This window comes from Enhydra lutris, unplaced genomic scaffold (assembly GCF_002288905.1).
Source record: "Enhydra lutris kenyoni isolate GAN:26980312 unplaced genomic scaffold, ASM228890v2 scaffoldscaffold85, whole genome shotgun sequence".
In the NCBI taxonomy this organism is placed as follows: Eukaryota; Metazoa; Chordata; class Mammalia; order Carnivora; family Mustelidae; genus Enhydra; species Enhydra lutris.
The window spans coordinates 4,128,704-4,147,886 of NW_019154169.1; the positions used below are offsets into that span (position 1 = coordinate 4,128,704).

At 45.1% G+C, this 19,183-nt stretch overlaps 1 protein-coding gene across 3 annotated transcripts in view; it reads left to right on the top strand.

Annotated features, from left to right (window-relative positions):
- The window catches only part of LOC111161461 (KIAA0355 ortholog), a 76,847-nt gene that overhangs the window by 43,056 nt on the left and 14,608 nt on the right, over positions 1 to 19,183 (top strand). For 2 of the 3 annotated variants that reach the window (XM_022525124.1, XM_022525125.1), the window contains exons 3-8: positions 5,616 to 5,819; positions 11,051 to 11,191; positions 11,431 to 11,526; positions 11,663 to 11,824; positions 12,715 to 12,873; positions 15,459 to 15,556. In XM_022525124.1, coding sequence (XP_022380832.1) covers positions 5,616 to 5,819; positions 11,051 to 11,191; positions 11,431 to 11,526; positions 11,663 to 11,824; positions 12,715 to 12,873; positions 15,459 to 15,556 — 860 coding nt within the window. The remainder of the gene's footprint in view (positions 1 to 5,615; positions 5,820 to 11,050; positions 11,192 to 11,430; positions 11,527 to 11,662; positions 11,825 to 12,714; positions 12,874 to 15,458; positions 15,557 to 19,183) is intronic. The other variant, XM_022525126.1, reaches the window with a different exon arrangement.

The window sequence follows — 19,183 nt, forward strand, 5'->3', positions numbered from 1 at the left end:
GAAAGGTTTCTTTTAATGCAGAAGTCTGAAATTGGCCTGAAATTCCATCAACTTGGGATGCTTTGGATAGATTAATCTTTTTTTACATTTTATTTATTTAAATAATCTCTATGCCCAACCTGGGGCTCAAACTCACGACCCTGAGATCTAGAGTCTCACGCTTCTCCGACAGAGCCAGCCAGGCATCCCAGATTAATCTTTTAAAAATGCAAATGTCAATTAATTCCACTTGCTTTATTCATAATTCTTAAATGAGACTGATGTGCTGAAGGACTGAACAGATGTTTTTGGATTTGGAATTCCTCAGTAGGCAGGAGAAGCTGCTCTCTCTCCCAAGCCCCTTGCACCCTCTCCCTGTTTCAAATTGCTGTTTCCAGCCAGTCTTAGCAGCTGTTCTCTGCTGTGGAATCATTAACTTTTTTTTTTTTTAATATTTTATTTATTTATTTGACAGAAGGAGAGAGATCACAAGTAGGTAGAGAGGCAGGCAGAGAGACAAGAAGGGAAGCTGGCTCCCCGCTGAGCAGAGAGCCTGATGCGGGGCTCGATCCCAGGACCCTGAGATCATGACCTGAGCTGAAGGCAGAGGCTTTAACCCACTGAGCCACCCAGGTGCCCAGAAGCACTAAGCTTTTTTTTTTTTTAATCATTTTTTTTAATTTATTTTCAGCATAACAGTATTCATTGTTTTTGTACCACACCCAGTGCTCCATGCAATCCGTGCCCTCTCTAATACCCACCACCTGGTTCCCCCAACCTCCCACCCCCCCACCTCTTCAAACCCTTCAGATTGTTTTTCAGAGTCCATAGTCTCTCATTGTTCACCTCCCCTTCCAATTTCCCCCAACTCCCTTCCCCTAACTCCCCATGGAATCATTAACTTTTGAGACTCATGCCATCTAGGAGTGCCACAGGCTGTCCCGCTTGAAACTTTTGTCCCAGTCCCTTTTCTACAGCCAGAGAAGACAGAGCCATGCCTCTCAGTCTCCGTTCCCACCCTGGGTCCTGACACCATGTGGGAGAAGTCAGGGCTCCTGCACAGGGCTCTTCCCCTCTTCTTAGGAGCCACCACTATTGTGGCTGCATCCTGGATCATATCCTAGGGAGACAGTGGCTTGTTGGTTAGGAACACTGCTTTTGGAGTTGAACATATCTGTCATCAGGTCTGTGCTCCACCTTTTATCACCTACATGGCATTGGAGCAGGCGGCTTTCTTGAAGCTTCAGTGTTATCATCTGTAAAGTGGGTACATTTCTCTTACCCACAGAGTTGCTTCCCTGTTAGTAAAGTGCTTGGTATGGGTTAAGCACTCAATAAACGGAAGCTGCTGTTAGAGCTGCAGGTGTCTGTCCGCTGACATTTTTTTTTTTTAAAGATTTTATTTATTTATTTGACAGAGAGATCACAAGCAGGCAGAGAGGCAGGCAGAGAGAGAGGAGGAAGCAGGCTCCCCGCTGAGCAGAGAGCCCGACGCGGGGCTCGATCCCAGGACTCTGAGATCATGACCTGAGCCGAAGGCAGCGGCCCAACCCACTGAGCCACCCAGGCGCCCCTGTCCGCTGACATTTTAAACTCCAGTGTCTCTGACCTCCCCACTCACCCGTTTCCCCAGTCCCACTGTCCAGGCACTGGTCTCCATGCGAAGGACAAAATACCTGCCCACGGCCCTGAGGTTGCATGCTTTCGAATTCACAGCGTTAGAGTCTGTATTTCCTTCCAGGTTCGTCAGGAAGCCCAAGGACTGGCCCAGGTCTGGTGGAGCCCGGTGGGGTCTGTTACAGGAGGAAACCTGGACTGTGACAGGAGATGGGTAGAGGCAGGCTGGAGGTTGAGCTGTGTCCTCTCTCAAGAGAACACAGTGTTTATGCGTCTCTTACTGTAAGCCTTTAGAGCAGAGCTCTGTTTGATGGCTTTTAGTGACTTGTTCACAACACAGATATTTTGTTGCAGCTATAATTGGGATTGATGCTGCATCTATCCAGGGGAAGGGTGGGGAGAAGGGGCAGGGGAGAGATTGCTGAGCTCTGGTTCTCATCATTCCTTGTTTACAGGGAAGAAATTTTAAATTAAATGACTCATCCAAGGTCAAACATGTAAAAATGGTGGAGACAACATACCGAATGTCTGCCTTTTAAACTGTCCTGCATCTTCCCCCCTTATCCCTGCAGCAGCATCCTCCTCCTCCCACGAGAGGAATGCACCCTAGCCCTGTCCTCCCATCAGGCAGCACGGGCCTATTCCGGACCTGGGGACCCCGCATCAGGCTTTTCCCAGAATTTTCCCTTTTAGAAGGGGGAAAAGTGGTTTCCTGTTCCCTTAGTCCTTTCCTCAGAGAGCTTTTTCCTTTCCGCCTCGCCCCTTTGTTTTCCTTCTCCAGCAGCCCCCAACATACAATATTGACTTAGCAGTTTGTTCCCCACCATTAGAAAGTGTGATTGATGGGGGCGCCTGGGTGGCTCAGTGGGTTAAGCCGCTGCCTTCGGCTCAGGTCATGATCTCAGGGTCTTGGGATCGAGTCCCGCATCGGGCTCTCTGCTCAGCAGGGAGCCTGCTTCCCTCTCTCTCTTTCTGCCTGCCTCTCCGTCTACTTGTGAGCTCTCTCTGTCAAATAAATAAATAAAATCTTTAAAAAAAAAAAAAAGTGTGATTGAGCCTCCGACTCTTGATTTCCTCTCAGGTCGTGATCTCAGGGTCCAGAGATCGAATCCTGCATGGAGTCCTGCGTCCGACTCCGCAGTTAGTGGGGAGTGTACTTCACTCCCTCTCCCTTAAATAAATAAATAAATAAATAAATATATAAATAAATAAATCTTTTTAAAAAAACAGAAAGGCAGAAAGAAAGAAACTCTCATGAGGACAAGGACTTGCTGTCTCTTTTGTAGTGTCCTTTGGCCTTTTGTTGTGCTTTGTACATACCCAGTATTCGTACACTACATATGTGTTGAACAAATGAATGTCTTGGTTGTATTTGTCAGAAGCTGTAAGAACATGTCCCCAGAGCACATGGTACCTGGCGTCTCCACTTCCTCCTCTTCCCACCTCCCCAGAGCCTGCCAAGAGGCTGAGGAAGGAGGAGGAGGAAGAGTTTGTGTCTGAGGAGTCAGCTCCACTCCTCCTGTGTTTGCGCTGCGTGGGGCTTCAGGATACCCTCATTCCGGCCTAGGCCAGTTAAGGTTGAGTGTGTCATGTGCCTGGTCTCGGTGCTGCCAGCCCACAGCTGTATCCAGCCGTTTCTAGCCTGTTGGAGGCAGTGGGACACAGGGGCCAAGAGCATAGACACTTGAGCCAAATGGCCACTCTGTTACAACCAGATTGTGTTCCTTTGACAAAGTTTCATAACCTTTCTGTGCCTTGGTCTTACTGTCTGTAAGAAGGGAATGACTTCATACCGTTGTTCTGAGGATGAAATGCGGTGCTCCATGGTAGACCTTTAGCATAGGTGATGTACACACGGAGTGTTCCGTGAAGGCCAGCTGCTGCTACGTACAATACCAAATATATGCTGTTCAGTCTGTTTCTGTCACGTGACTCTGGGTTGCTAGGACGCTTCCTCTGTGTCCCTCACCCTGCTCCAGCTGGCATAGACTAGTCATGAGAAGGAGCTTTGAGGCAGGTATGAGTGGAAACCCAGGAGGTTTGGGTGGGAGTTCAGCCTCTAATTGTTCTCCATAGAGGGCTGATGGTTTGGTGTGAGATTTGTGTGAGTTTATTTGTTTTAGTCTGGCACTGGTGACTTCCACAGGGGAGAATCAGAGTGAACAGATGTTACCACTGAAACTTGCCTGACTTTCTCCAGGAAGCAGATCTCTGACCAGTGGTGATGGAAAAGGACAGCATCTAAAATGTGTGCTGGGGGGCGCCTGGGTGGCTCAGTGGGTTAAGCCGCTGCCTTTGGCTCAGGTCATGATCCCAGGTCCTGGGTTCGAGCCCCACATCGGGCTTTCTGCTCAGCAGGGAGCCTGCTTCCTCCTCTCTCTCTGCCTGCCTCTCTGCTTACTTGTGATTTCTCTCTGTCAAATAAATAAATAAAATCTTAAAAAAATAAAATAAAATAAAATAAAATAAAATGTGTGCTGGGATGTGAGAAGCCCCAACTCAAGTCTTACTTTTAGGTGCTTCAGGGGACAGGACTGGGCCAGAGGGTGGGCACCAGGATCAGATTTTAGTTCCTCGTAAAGGCAGTGGAAACAGTTCCCCAACCTTTCCCGCCTCCCCAAGGCAGTGCACCGAGTGCTAGCAGCAAGCGGGCCCTCTCAGCTGTGCTCCTACCAGTTGAATAAATTGCAAACTCAATAAAGTAATTTCTTGAGTAAGTCATCTACTGTGTGAACCAATGAAATAGAATAGACCCTCCATGGAAAATATGGTGAATGTTATGGAACATGATAAAAGATAGTTTTGTTATTATTGTCAAATTTAGTATGGACAAAACAACTAAAAATTTAAGAGAACTTGTCAGTAATCTGGAAGTTCTCTGCTTAAGTTGCTTTGCATGTGACAAGTTCTTACTCTCTTCGCTTAGCAGAAGCCTGCTTCTCCTCCTCCCTCTGCTTGTCACTCCCCTTGCTTGTGCTCCTCTCTCTCTCTCTCTCTGTCAAATAAATAAATAAAATCTAAAAAAAAAAAAAAATCAGAGAATAGTTTTGGCCATTGCCAAGGGTGGCATTGCCCATTTGTATCTTAAAATATTAATGGTATATAGTATTTTTTGGCATATAAATTATTATAGTTACATATTAACAGTATGTATTAGCATAGTATTATGTATATAGTATTTTTTTAAAAGATTTTATTGATTTACCTGAGCGAGAGAGAGCACAAGAACAGGGAGAACAGAGGGAGAGGGAGAAGCAGACTCAGCTGAGCAAGGATTCCCGATGCGGGGCTCCATTCCAGGACCCCAGGATCATGACCTGAGCCAAAGGCAGACGCTTCACTGACTGAGCCTCGCAGGCGCCCCTGTGTGTAGTCCCTGCTGATGGACAGCTCCATCAACCAACTAAGTACTGATAGGTATCAGGAGAGTGAGTTTTGACTGTTGTGACAGTCATCCAGTATGTTTTGTTGACTCCTAGAAGACTGATCTGTCAGCTTTGTTTCTTTGTTTCCTAAGACTGGAATTATGACATACAGCTATGTTAATAACAGTTACCAAAATAACTTGTATCTTTGGATTCCATTTCTAATAGAATTCTTATGGTCAAACTGACCTTTCACATTTTCATTCGCATGGCTTTTACTGTGCCTTCTGAATCCTGTGTACACATAACTGGAACTGTGGGTTCCTCTGGTTCGTTAGGAGCCCAAAGACAACCAGGGTTAGGGTGAGCCAGAGTCCACCTGAGGGGAGTGGGGGCTGGTGGGAACTGGGAAGGCCCATTTGAAACTTGGGCTTTGCTATTCAGTTGCAACATTTTGGCTTGTAGACATGAGGCACCCGGTGCAGACAGACGTGAGAACAAAGATCGTGCTGGAGCAGGCTGACTGTCAAACTTGCTGTGATTTCACATTTCCGGGTTCTGTTACCTCCTGCTCACACTGATGGTTAACAGGGTGCTGCACTGGTGGCGGTGGCGACCCACCCGCTAACCCCCCCGGCTCTCTTGTTTTCACAGGTGTTGGGGCGATGTTTCTTGACGGTGGTACAGGTCCATTTCCAGTTTTTGACCCAGGCCTTACAGAAGGTTCAGCCCGTGGCTCACTCCTGCTTTGCCGAGGTGGTTGTGCCAGAGAAGAAGAATGGCGGCGGTGGCTTATCCAGCGTGAGCCACACGCCCGAGTTGGAGGAAGCTGTCCGCTCCTGGCGGGGCGCTGCCGAGGTAACCCTGACTTGGGGGAGATGGGTGCCCTGTGTTCGAATAGCGGAGGCTCCAGACAACCTTTGCCTGTTGGTTCCTAAAAGCAGTATTTCATTTAGAGGTGTTAGGTTTTTTTTTTTTTTAATATTTCATTTATTTATTTGACAGACAGAGATCACAAGTAGACAGAGAGGCAGGCAGAGAGAGAGGAGGAAGCAGGCTCCCCACTGAGCACAGAGCCCGATGTGGGGCTTGATCCCAGGACCCTGAGATCATGACCTGAGCCGAAGGCAGAGGTTTAACCCACTGAGCCGCCCAGGCACCCCTAGAGGTGTTAGTTTTGAATATTATCATTCCCTCTTTCCTTCATTTGACGGTGACTGCCTCTGTGAAGGGGCCCGCTGGGTGCCGGGCGTGGGCCAGGCACCGGGGTGACGGCTTCCTCTCCTAGCCTCCAAGAGGAAAGGCCTAAAAAAACGGGGTGAAAGAGCTGTGATGGAGGTGTGCGGGGTGCAGGAGCCCAGAGAAAAGGCCCTGTCTCCAACCAGGAGCCGTGCAGCAGAGCTTCAAGGAAGAGGGACCAGGGAGGAAAGTCTGGAGCCTCAGTCTGGAAAGACGGGCCTGAGCTGGCTGCAAGGGTCCGTGCTTGGCCAGGCGGCCAGGTGGGGTGTGGGCAGTGACAGCACATTTCTTGTAGGCACTTTAATACTCTTTGGTATCCAGAGATGTCCTGCCCTGTTTCTCTGCTCTTTTCACAGCCAACTTCTTTTTTTTTTTTTTTTTTAATTTTATTTTTTATAAACATATAATATATTTTTATCCCCAGGGGTACAGGTCTGCGAATCGCCAGGTTTACACACTTCACAGCACTCACCATAGCACATACCCTCCCCAATGTCCATCACCCCACCCCCCCTCCCAACCCCCCTCCCCCTATCAACCCTCAGTTTGTTTTGTGAGATTAAGAGTCACTTATGGTTTGTCTCCCTCCCAATCCCATCTTGTTTCATTTACTCTTTTCCTACCCCCTTAACCCCCCATGTTGCATCTCCTCTCCCTCATATCAGGGAGATCATATGATAGTTGTCTTTCTCCGATTGACTTATTTCGCTAAGCATGATACCCTCTAGTTCCATCCACGTCGTCGCAAATGGCAAGATTTCATTTCTTTTGATGGCTGCATGGTATTCCATTGTGTATATATACCACATCTTCTTTATCCATTCGTCTGTTGATGGACATCTAGGTTCTTTCCATAGTTTGGCTATTGTAGACATTGCTGCTATAAACATTCGGGTGCACGTGCCCCTTCGGATCACTACGTTTGTATCTTTAGGGTAAATACCCAGCAGTGCAATTGCTGGGTCATAGGGTAGTTCTATTTTCAACATTTTGAGGAACCTCCATGCTGTTTTCCAGAATGGTTGCACCAGCTTGCATTCCCACCAACAGTGTAGGAGGGTTCCCCTTTCTCCACATCCTCACCAGCATCTGTCATTTCCTGACTTGTTAATTTTAGCCATTCTGACTGGTGTGAGGTGATATCTCATTGTGGTTTTGATTTGTATTTCCCTGATGCCGAGTGATATGGAGCACTTTTTCATGTGTCTGTTGGCCATCTGGATGTCTTCTTTGCAGAAATGTCTGTTCATGTCTTCTGCCCATTTCTTGATTGGATTATTTGTTCTTTGGGTGTTGAGTTTGCTAAGTTCTTTATAGATTTTGGACACTAGCCCTTTATCTGATATGTCATTTGCAAATATCTTCTCCCATTCTGTCAGTTGTCTTTTGGTTTTGTTAACTGTTTCCTTTGCTACACAGCCAACTTCTTGGAAGAATTGTCTACCACACCTTTGAGTCGTTCTAAAAAAGATTATTATGAAATACTTCAAGCATTTAGGAAATGTCCCATTTACCCTCTGTCTTCCTTTTAGCTTCATCAAGTGAATCTTAACTTTTTACCAGTTGCTGCTCCGTGCCTTTTGCTTACTTACTTACTTACTTATTTTTAAGTAAGCTCCGTGCCCAATGTGGGGCTTGACCTCACAACCCTGAGATTAAGAGTCACGTGCTCTGGGGCGCCTGGGTGGCTCAGTTGGTTAAGTGACTGCCTTCGCCTCCGGTCATGATCCTGGAGTCCTGGGATCGAGTCCCACATCAGACTCCCTGACTGCTTCTCCCGCTGACCTCTCTCCTCTCATGCTCTCTCTCTCTCAAATAAATAAATAAAATCATTAAAATAATTTTTTTAAAGAGTCACGTGCTCTACCGAGTCAAACAGGTGCCCCTTTCATGCCTGTTATTTTTAACAGAAAAAAAAATATTATTTACAAATGCAGCTGAGTTCCCTTTGTACCTTTTACTGTCTTACTCACATCCCTTCCTTTGTAGTGATAACCTCTTTTGAATTAGGAGTTTGTGAGTCCTGTGTATATTTATGTATTTTTACTCTGTATGCATGTATCTGTGGAGAACATCAGTAATTATTTTGCACAATACAAAACTGTATATAAATGGCATCATTCAGCTCACTGAAATCCGGCTTCCATTCCTGCACAAGAACAGGCTTTCTCTTCTCAGGGTCACTGGGGCCTTCTGTGTGGCCAAATCCAGGGAACTGTCTGACTCCATCCAGCCCTCACGACAATATGGGCCCTTGGAGACCCTCTCTTCCTGTGGCATCCCTGAACCCGGTGTTAACCTCCTGGGCCATTCTCTCTGTCTACTTCGCTAGCTTCCCCTCTTCAACACAACTTATGAATGTCAGTTTCTCAAGGCTCAGTTCTGGGCCCCCTTCCTCCTATAGGGTCTCCATCTAGCCTTGGACTTTAAAAACTGCCTGTGTGCCAGGGCCCCTCAAATATGTGTGACCAGTCCACTTCTGGTCACTGGAATACAGGAACTCCAGGCCCCTGTGTTCAGCTGTTGCTTACCTCAGGTATCCTTATGGCTCAGTCTTAGCTTTCCCCACACCTCTGGCACTCCCCAGATTTTCCCCATGCTAGCAAGTGCTGCCATCCCACACTGGGTCCTTCATGCCAAAAAACTTAAGACTTGCCTTCCTGTCTTCGCATCATATCCGCATCCAATCCATAAGCCCTGAAGGTCCCACCCCCCCATAAGCCCTGAAGGTCCCACTCCCAAAGTTTTATCCCAGATCTGTCCCTTTCTGTCACTTCCCTCATTTAGGCAATCACTACTCTTCCCTGACACCTGCAGTAAATGAACTCCTTTTTCTCCTCCCTGTCTTATCATTTTTCATCACTCTCCATTTAGAAGTGGATGGTGTTGGGGCACCTGGGTGGCTCAGTTGGTTAAAGCCTTTGCCTTCGGCTCAGGTCATGATCTCAGGGTCCTGGGATCAAACACCACATCGGGCTCTCTGCTCAGCGGGGAGCCTGCTTCCTCCTCACTCTTTGCCTGCCTCTCTGCCTACTTGTGATCTCTGTCTGTCGAGTAAATAAATAAAATCTTTAAAAAAAAATGTATTAAAAAAAAAAAGTGGGGCGCCTGGGTGGCTCAGTGGGTTAAGCCGCTGCCTTCGGCTCAGGTCATGATCTCAGGGTCCTGGGATCGAGTCCCGCATCGGGCTCTCAGCCTGCTTCCCTCTCTCTGCCTGCCTCTCTGTCTACTTGTGATCTCTCTCTGTCAAATAAACGAATAAAATCTTTAAAAAAAAAAAAAAAAAGTGGATGGTGTTGCTATTTCCTTAGGGTAAAGTATAGACCCTTCACCTTGACCTGCCTCGTCCCACAGTCTGGTTCCTGCCTTGCTCAGTAGCCTTATCTGTGGCCACTGTCCCCCTTGCTCACTAGGTTCTGGTTTCTTCGCTGACATGTCTGCTCATCCATCCCACTTCTGCTGACCGCCTCCTCCTCTGTGAACTCATAACTGAAATGCTGATGTCTCAGTGTCTGGGGTTTTCCTCCATTTTAAATGTATTTCATGTTTTAGTTTGGCCCATGAGGCTATCAGCTCCAGGATGGTAAGGACTAGGCTGTGGGCTTGACTGCCTATCCAGTGACACCCACCCTCGCGGGTTAAATAGTTGAGTGAAAGAGTCTTAGAAAGAGAGTCAGATGGTTTTAAACTGTGGACTCTTGGGGTTCAGGGACTGGATGGAATGGTAGTCATAGGTCATTTGTGGAGCTTTGGGAACTTTATAGCATTATAGCTGCTAATTACCTTACTGCAATTTTGGTAAATCTTACAATTCCTACACCAGAAGAACAAAAGAAGAACAAAAATCAGCTGTTAAAAAATGTCATTTGTTACACAAATATTGTTGCAACAAAAATGGACATGGAAAAATTGAAGGACAGTTCATTCTGAATTCTTCCTCCCATCTAAGAAATTAAATATATTTTTTCTGTACTCTCTGGTCCTGACCCACATGGATAGGTAACTTACATTTCATCACAGCAAGACATTGATTCATTTTTTTCTTGTTTCTTGTTTCTCTGTCTTGATTATGTACTCTTCATAAACATTGAATGACCAAACAATAAGTTTTTAATTTTTTTGGTGCAGATTTAAAAATACTATTTTCCCTTTAACGTTCTAATGTACCTTTTTTTCCTGTCCTGTGTTGGCATGACTTTTTACTTTGGTGTAGAGGAGCACCTAACCTTACATGTTATTTTTTATTATTATTATTCTGGAAAATCCAAGTGCCAATATTCTAGCCTCTCTGTATTTTAAAGCAGAGAAATAAAAAAATGTGACGGTTTGACATACAAAACAAAATTAATAGCAGACGGGTGTGTTTTCTTTCCAGGGTTTCTTAAGTCAAGTGGTGCTGTGTCAGCTTTGCTTTCTCTCTCTCTCTCTTTTTTTTTTTTTTAAGATTTTATTTATTTATTTGACACAGAGAGAGAGAGAGATCACAAGTAGGCAGAGAGGCAGGCAGAGAGAAAGGGGGGAAGCAGGCTCCCCGCTGAGCAGAGAGCCTGATGCAGGGCTTGATCTCGGGACCCTGAGATCATGACCCGAGCCGAAGGCAGAGGCTTAACCCACTGAGCCACCCAGGTGCCCTGCTTTGCTCTCACTTCAAGATGCTTGATTTTGTCTTCCTAAATTTCTGGCTTCTCACCTGGTAATACAGACAATCCAGAATGTCTGGTGTACCTCTCATGCTTAGAGAGTTTCTCACTTTAATTTAGTTGTGTTTGATTTTTTGTTTCTTGATCTCTAAATATTGCTCATGCCTTTCACATTCTCTGTCACCTACCAGCCACTGTTTCTTGTTGCAGGCGACATCCAGACTGAGGGAAAGAGGCTGTGACGGCCGCCTAGCAGGCATCGAGGTTCAGCAGCTCTTCTGTTCTCAGAGCGCGCCGATTCCTGAGCACCAGCTCAAAGAACTGAACATGAAGATCGACAGTGCTTTGCAGGTCAGTGTTTTAGAACTGGCACATAGTTATCCGAGGGCAGGAACATGGGAGGGAGTTCAAGTTGGGATGTTGAGCCAATTGGAAAGAATAGTAAGATGGTAGTTGGCCCAAAGCCTTTTAATTAACTATAGAACTTTTATATTTCTGTTGTCACTGGACGTTGTCATTTTATGATGTCATTTTCTGATCATTTTATGATCTGTGTAATCTTGATTCTTCACAAAACAACTTCTTTGCAGGCTTATAAAATAGCTCTGGAAAGTTTAGGCCACTGTGAATATGCAATGAAAGCTGGTTTCCACCTGAATCCAAAGGCAATTGAAGCCAGTTTACAGGTATGCTTTCCTCTCTGGTTGCTCTAGGGAGCTGTGGGGTGGCACACCCACCACCCCAACTGAGCCTGGTGTCTGGGGCTGGTGTGCCGTGGGTCACCTGTCCTCTCCTCCCCTCTCCTCTCCAAACCTCTCACAGGGCTGCTGCAGCGAGGCTGAGGCACAGCAGACAGGGCGGCGGCAGACCCCCCCGCAGCCCATGCAGTGTGAGCTTCCCACTGTCCCCGTGCAGATAGGATCACAGTTCCTGAAGGGCGTCTCCTTCAACGAATCGGCCGCCGACAACCTGAAACTTAAGACGGTAGCTTTCCATGGGGTTTCAGCAACCGGGTGTGAACGTGGAAACAGTTCTTCAGGGACACCTAAGGGCTTTTAAAAAATAGATATTAAAAAACAAAACTGAAGTCAAGGCAGGAGGTATTAGTAAATTGGTGTCTAAGAGCAGACTGTGGTGACTTACCTTAATGAGACATTTGCCAGGTTTTATTCATAGTTGGGTTAAATGTTTAACATAAAGTGTTTTGAAAGTACATTATAAAAATACTGTTTATGATTGATGTTTTAGTGGACTTCTGCAAATTAAATAAGAAGTCTTGTCATACTACTGTAGTGACTATGACTGTTCATGGGCCTTCCTGTGTGCCGGGCATGGTGCCAAGGGTTCACGTGCACGGTCTCGTTTAAAGCTCACCCTGAGGTGGGTGCTGCTCTGTTCTGTTCGACGGCTGGAGGAACGAAGGCCCGAGCTCACACAGCCAGAAAGGAGGAGACTGGAATTTGAGGTTATGCAGTCTGTTTCCAGAGCCTGCATACCTGACCACTTGGTCATCCAAAATAAAGTTGAGGTTTTCATTGGTATTTGTTTTTACCAGATGATTTTGTCTCCTTATTTAGAGGAATTCAGAATTTCCAAATTCCTCACCAATTTGCATCAGCAAATGGCTATCTGATGCTGTATTTTGTGCTAGTATAGAAATCACATGCACGTATTAATGCACGTGTATCCGTATTCTCTGAGGGTATCTGATGACAGTTGCTTGAGACACGAAAATGACGTGATGGGGGGGTGCACTGAAACAAGAGTGCATTTTTCTGGAGGACTGCTGTGTACCTGTCAATTCATTTTGACACGTTTGAGAATTTTGCACAGCTTTATCTTGGGCGGTGAGCTCTCGTCTTCTCAATCTGTAGCATACGATGTTACAGCTGATCAAGGAGGCGGGCTGCTACAATGGAATCACACCCAGGGATGAGCTTCCTGTGACCGAAGTACTGAACCAGGTGTGCCCGTCCACGTGGCGGGGCGCCTGCAAGACTGCTGTGCAGCTGCTCTTTGGCCAGGCCGGACTGGTGAGTAGTCGATTGGGATGCAGGGGAGAGAGAGCCAGGAGCCGTGTGTCCAGCATGGGGCACGTGGTGTGGGCACAGGTGTGTAAATACTGAATCATTTTGAAAGTTCATCAGTCCTGCAGGGTACAGACCACATGGAGAAGGTAGAGGAACAGCAGCCTTAAAAAGCCCTTTTGTTTCCGTTTATAGATTCATGGTACGTATTTGCCAGGATCCTAGCTCCAAAATGATGTTGCAGGTTTTCCTCATTTTAAAGAAAACAACATCCGTAATGATTTGACAGGGAGGGCCTCTTTACCTGGCTCGCCTACCCTGGAGTGACAGTGGAGTCTCAAAGGTGCCAGGCTTCTTCCTGTCTCAGGCATTTGCACTTGGCTGCTCCTTTTACCCGAGACTCCTCCTCTCCAGTCTTTATGTGACTTACTCCTTAGCTTCCTGGTATCAGCTCAAATACCACCTCCTCTGAGAAACCACCATGGTGTAAGTCGTCCCCTGACCAGTCACTTTGTATCCCAGCTCTGTTTCTCTCCTCTCCTTCTCACCTTTGGAGAGAAGAGTAACTTCTGCCAGAGTTGGGCGGGATCAGGAAATCAACATCTGAAATCACCGTCTAGCTTTTTGTTTGGCATCTAAGACCCATATAATCTTACATACTTGATTCTACTTTCTAGAATTAAATGGCTACTTTTTGAAAAGATACAGCACTTTATTATTTTTTTTAAAGATTTTATTTATTTATTTGACGGACAGAGATCACAAGTAGGCAGAGAAGCAGGCAGAGAGAGAGGGGGAAGCAGGCTCCCAGCTGAGCAGAGAGCCCGATGCGGGGCTCGATCCCAGGACCCTGAGATCATGACCTGAGCTGAAGGCAGAGGCTTAACCCACAGAGCCACCCAGGCGCCCCAAGCTCCAGCATTTTAGTCAGAGGTTATAGCAGACTAATTCAAGATTAAGAAAGTTTAAAGAACCGTTTCTTACTTTAATTCCTACTTTATTTGTGAATGGAGCAGTGGGGAGGATGCAGACCTCTTGTTTCACATGGGTGAGGGCTCAGGTGTCCTCGCTCGGGTGCGCTGCCTTGGATAGGGGCAGGTGACTTATGCTTTCTTTAGGTTCTAGTTCTTACTACAGGAACCCCTAAGAGAAGGAGTAAGGAGTAAGCTGGAGATCCCCCTGCTGAAGTATGTGAGAGCCTACTGCCTCTGGGAAATTGATCCATATTCCCAGAGATCATTTTAGCTGAAACTAGGAGAACCATGGCATAAGTTCTCCAAAAAGGAGTAAAGTAAGGTAGAAGGACACAGACTGTTCTGTAGGTTTAAAAAAAAAAAAAGTCCCATGTTATTGAGAGAGCAGAAACTTCTTCCAGTTCCTAACTCCTTGCTCCCAGGGTACCTTTGTGTGCGATTGACAAAGAACCTTTAGATTATGGCTCTGCAGATGGGCGGAGAGAGGAAACACCTGCCTGGTCTAACAATGGCTATTACTTGGACAGGAAGTCTTTTCCAAAGGACATTGCAGACCAGCTCTGGGAATTCTGTTTGCAGCAGTGGAAATCAGCTCCATTAGAGGCTGAATTTGGAATCAAAATAAGCAGCTTTGCATGACTTTGGCAATATAACAGATTTATTTATTTATTTTTAAGTAATCTCTATACTCAATGTGGGGCTTGAACTCATGACCCTGAGATCAAGAGTCGGATGCTCCACCGACATAAAGCACTTTTTAAAGTGCTTTATGCTTATTTTCTTAAATTCTTTTAGTTATTTGAAAATATATTCATCATTTTGTCGAAACCTCTACCTAGGCTACTACATCATCTGTGTAATGTTAAAGACTCTATTCCAAATAAGAAGAAATCATTGGGGCATCTGGTTGGCTCGGTCAGTTGAGCCTCTGACTCTTAATTTTGCCTCAAGTCATGATCTCAGGATTGTGAGATCCCCACATTAGGCTCCATGCTGGGTATGGAGCCTGTTTGGGCTTCTCTCTCTCTCTCTGCCCCTCATTACCTACCCCCTGCTCATGCATTCTCTTTCTCTCTCTCTCTTAAAAAAAAGGGGGGGGGGCAAGAAAAGAACAGAAGAAATCAGTGAGAGAAGAATCATCTTTACCTTTCTGAACTAATTCTGTTTTTATTGATGGCTGAGGATAAAATGATCCATTCAAAAAAGCTTCATCCACTTCTAGCTTGTATTCAGTCATTATAAATGGACTTTTCTGAAGCTGTGGTTAGATTTTTAATGATGGTTTTACTTCTTTCAAGTGCATAAAGTAAAAAAAAAATACTAAAATAAAGGAAACAAAATAATTCCTAATTAACATATTTATGGTTTGGAAAAAGTACTGAAGATCCTTACAAAGTTCAGTACATCCTACACCCAGAATTTGGTTTCTGCTCATTGAAGTATAACTGTCTTCAGTCATCTTTATTACTTGTGCTTGTCTTCCTGGGGCTCTGGAGTGGCCTCTGCATGACCGCCTTGCCAGAGTCACTCACATCAGTAGGCTCACGTATTAGATTTGTTTGTGATCCATTTGCCTCTCGGAAAGCTGATTGTTGTTTTTTTCTTTCTCTCTCTTAGGTGGTAGTTGACACAGCACAGATTGAAAATAAAGAAGCATATGCCCCCCAGATAAGTTTAGAGGGCTCCAGAGTTGTGGTTCAAGTCCCATCCACATGGTAACGTGACTCGTCTATTAACACAAGCCTAGGCTCTGATTGAAGTGTACACATCTTTGAAAAGATTGCTTTGTTTTGGACAAACCCCATGTTAGGTGCCATGTCAGGTCTTGCTGCTTGGGCGGGTACACGGGCAGTGGTTATCGGTCCATGAGAAGGAAGCCAAGATGTCTGAAAAGTAGTCTTTTTGACCAATAATATAAGTAAAATGTTATGTACTCATGGATCATAATGACCAATATTATCTTCTCTTTATTACCAGGTCCACAGCTTTTGAACAGAGTACCTCATTTTCCCTAAGTCACCAGTATTTCTCTAAAGCTGAGCATAGAACATAGAATCCCTTCTCCTTCTTTGATCCAGTAACAACCCTGATGATCTTGAGCTCGTGCCATTAGAAGTGTGGGGACAGACTGAGCCATTTTTATTTTTTATTATTTAATTACATTTATAAATTTACAATAGATAAAGTATTCTTCTTAGTTTATTTTATTTATTTATTTTTTAAATGTTTTATTTATTTATTTGACAGAGATGACAAGTGGTCAGAGAGGCAGGCAGAGAGAGAAAGAGGAGGAAGCAGGCTCCCCGCCGAGCAGAGAGCCTGATGCGGGGCTCGATCCCAGGACCCTGGGATCATGACCTGAGCCGAAAGCAGAGGCTTTAACCCTCTGAGCCACCCAGGTGCCCCTCTTCTTAGTTTATTAAAACAGAAGCTCCTACAAAGGAGTAAGAAAATGGGCAAGGTGCATGAATAAGTAGCCAAAAAATAACATAAACAACACAGCTGTCAACAAATAGATGAAGAAAATGTGTAACCTCACCTGATAAGGTGAGTAAAGAAACAATATGATGTCATTTTGCCCAGATGTTGTTAAATTGTTTTAGAATAATAAATAATTTTTTAAAAAAATAAGTAAAAATATAAAGGTTTTGGCCAGACTGTGCAAAAACAGGCACAGGAGGTGGATAAATCACACGGCCTTTCTGGAGGGCAGTTCAGTGTATCAGGAGCCTAAAATAAGAAATCTGACCTCAGGAGTTCTACAGTTCTGCCTCTGGGGATTTATCCTTGTGATGTGCATAGATCCAGCTAACAGAGCGGCATCATAACTTTATTAATAAATTGCAAAAATGGAGCTGTTGAAAGTGTTGGAAGACTTCTGTTATTAAGATTATGATATGAGGAGCGCCTGGGTGGCTCAGAGGGTTAAGCCTCTGCCTTCGGCTCAGGTCATGGTCTCAGGGTCCTCGGATCAAGCCCCACATCGGGCTCTTTGCTCAGCGGGGAGCCTGCTTCCCTCCCCCCTCTCTGCCTGCCTCTCTGCCTACTTGTGATCCTGCTCTCTGTGTCAAATAAATAAAATCTTTTAAAAAATAAAAAAAAAAGATTATGATATGAATGAGTATATAACCATATAGAAAAATTTTTGAAACATTCTGGTAGGAAGAAAGAGAGAGGAAGTAAGGCGTGATGGCACGCTTAGTGCCTGTATGGACCAGGATGGTAGCTGGGTCATACATTGGAGTTTTATTTAAACCGTTTCTCCTTGAAATGTGGGGGTCCAGTGATAGACTCTGCCAAAGTCTTAGGACTTGTTGATATATGAGGTGAGGGTGAGAAGTTTACTTCATGTCCCAAAACCTCCCTTCTTTCAGTTTTCTCCCCCACTAAGTTTTTTATTTGATTATTGAAATGACATATTGTTAATTTATATACATTTCTTCATTCCTATCAAACCAAAAGCTCACTTTTCTGTAAGATTTTTGTGTCCCTGAATTCTTTTTTTTTCTTTTAAGATTTTATTTTATTTATTTGACAGAGAGAGATCACAAGTAGGCAGAGAGGCAGGCAGAGAGAGAGGGGGAAGCAGGTTCCCTGCTGAGCAGAGAGTCCAGCGTGGAGCCTGTGATCCTGAGATGACCTGAGCTGAAGGCAGAGGCTTAACCCACTGAGCCACCCAGGAGCCCCAAGTGTCCCTGAATTCTTAATTTGTTTTCCAACTCCGGTTCTTACTGAAAAATATTAAACTTAACCAGGATTCTCATTTTAGAGAAAATAGTTTGAACTTTTGAATAATTGAGTGAATATAAATGACTAGTACTAAAATGGTGAACACTACAATTTACTTCCAGAACTCTCCATGTATCATGAGTAATTCATTGAGAGTAATTCATTCTTTGTAATTCATTGAACCTCCACAAAAGACCTTATAGACTATAATTTCTTGGAGAGGCTCCCTCTGGTGGTTGCTTTTGGTAAAAGTGCAAAGCTTTCAAAATACATATTTTTGTTTCTTTCGATGTATAAACTATGTGGTTGTTGAGAAGAATGCCAAAAGAAGTGATTGCTTTACTCCACCTTCGGAAAAATGAAATAGTTAGCAAAGGCAGTCAAGAATTTATTATATAGGGGCGCCTGGGTGGCTCAGTGGGTTAGAGCCTCTGCCTTCAGCTCAGGTCATGATCCCGGGGTCCTGGGATCGAGCTCCACGTGGGGCTCTTTGCTCGGCGGGGAGCCTGCTTCCCTTCCTCTCTCTCTGCCTGCCTCTCTGCCTGCTTGTGATCTCTGTCTGTCAGATAAATGAATAAAGTCTTTAGGGGGAAATAAAAAGAATTGAGTATATGCTTTGCGTTTAATAAAATGGAGTGTCCCATTGCCAGATGTGTTTTTTTTTCCAAATTAAGTAATACCTTATTTAGATTTTTTAACTGTCTTATTTTAGTCCATCCATTCTTTCTTTCAACAAATACTTACTAAATACCTTCTGTGTGGCAGACACTGCCTGGGCTCTGGGAATTTAAGTATGAGCAAGACAGATGGGCTCTCTGTCCCTAGTAGAGTCGACTTTGTAATGGGAGGGACGGTGAGGGGACAGCTAGCAAGCATAAGAGTTCAGTTCAAATCCTGGCACATGTTTGAGGGGCTAGGAGCAGAATAATGTCACATGATGGAGAATGACAGGGGTGGTGCTGGGGAGGGGAGGCTGTTTGGGTGAGGCCAGTCACGAAGGGTCCTTCCTTGAAGATAAGACATTGGAAAGGAGCTGGCCATGGAGAGAGCAGATGGGGAAAGGATTTCTGAGGAGTGAACTGGCACGGCTAGAGATGTGGTGGGTGGTCATAGAGAGACTCACAGAAGCCAGGACTTGCAGTGTCCCCAAGGGACTTGGATTTTCTAAGAGCAGGTAGAGGGTTTTAAGCAAGTCTACGTGATTTGCCAAAAGAATGGTTTTCATCTTTTAAGGGGATTCTATCCATCAACTCTCAGGACTGATGAATTAATAAAAGTGCCGATTTGTTGATTTTCAGAAAGAAAAATTATTCTCCCCAGCAACTGTAGTACTTCTTTCCACATGACCAGCAAATGCTCTCCTAGTGGGCAAACATATGTGACCAGCCATATCACAGCCAGGAGTGGCTTAGGAGCATAGAGCAAAGATGTCCTAATAATCAGGAATTCCAGGCTGAGAGACTCGGGTACATGAACCCTGGCCAGGTCCGCCGGCCAAGATTCTCTCCCAGGAGTCCAGGGTCTGGTTGGGCACTGGCAGAGCTTGCCTTTCGCAGTGTTGCTGAGGCTGGCTGGCTCATATCCTCAGAGACCTATTTCTTTGCAAGCCCTCA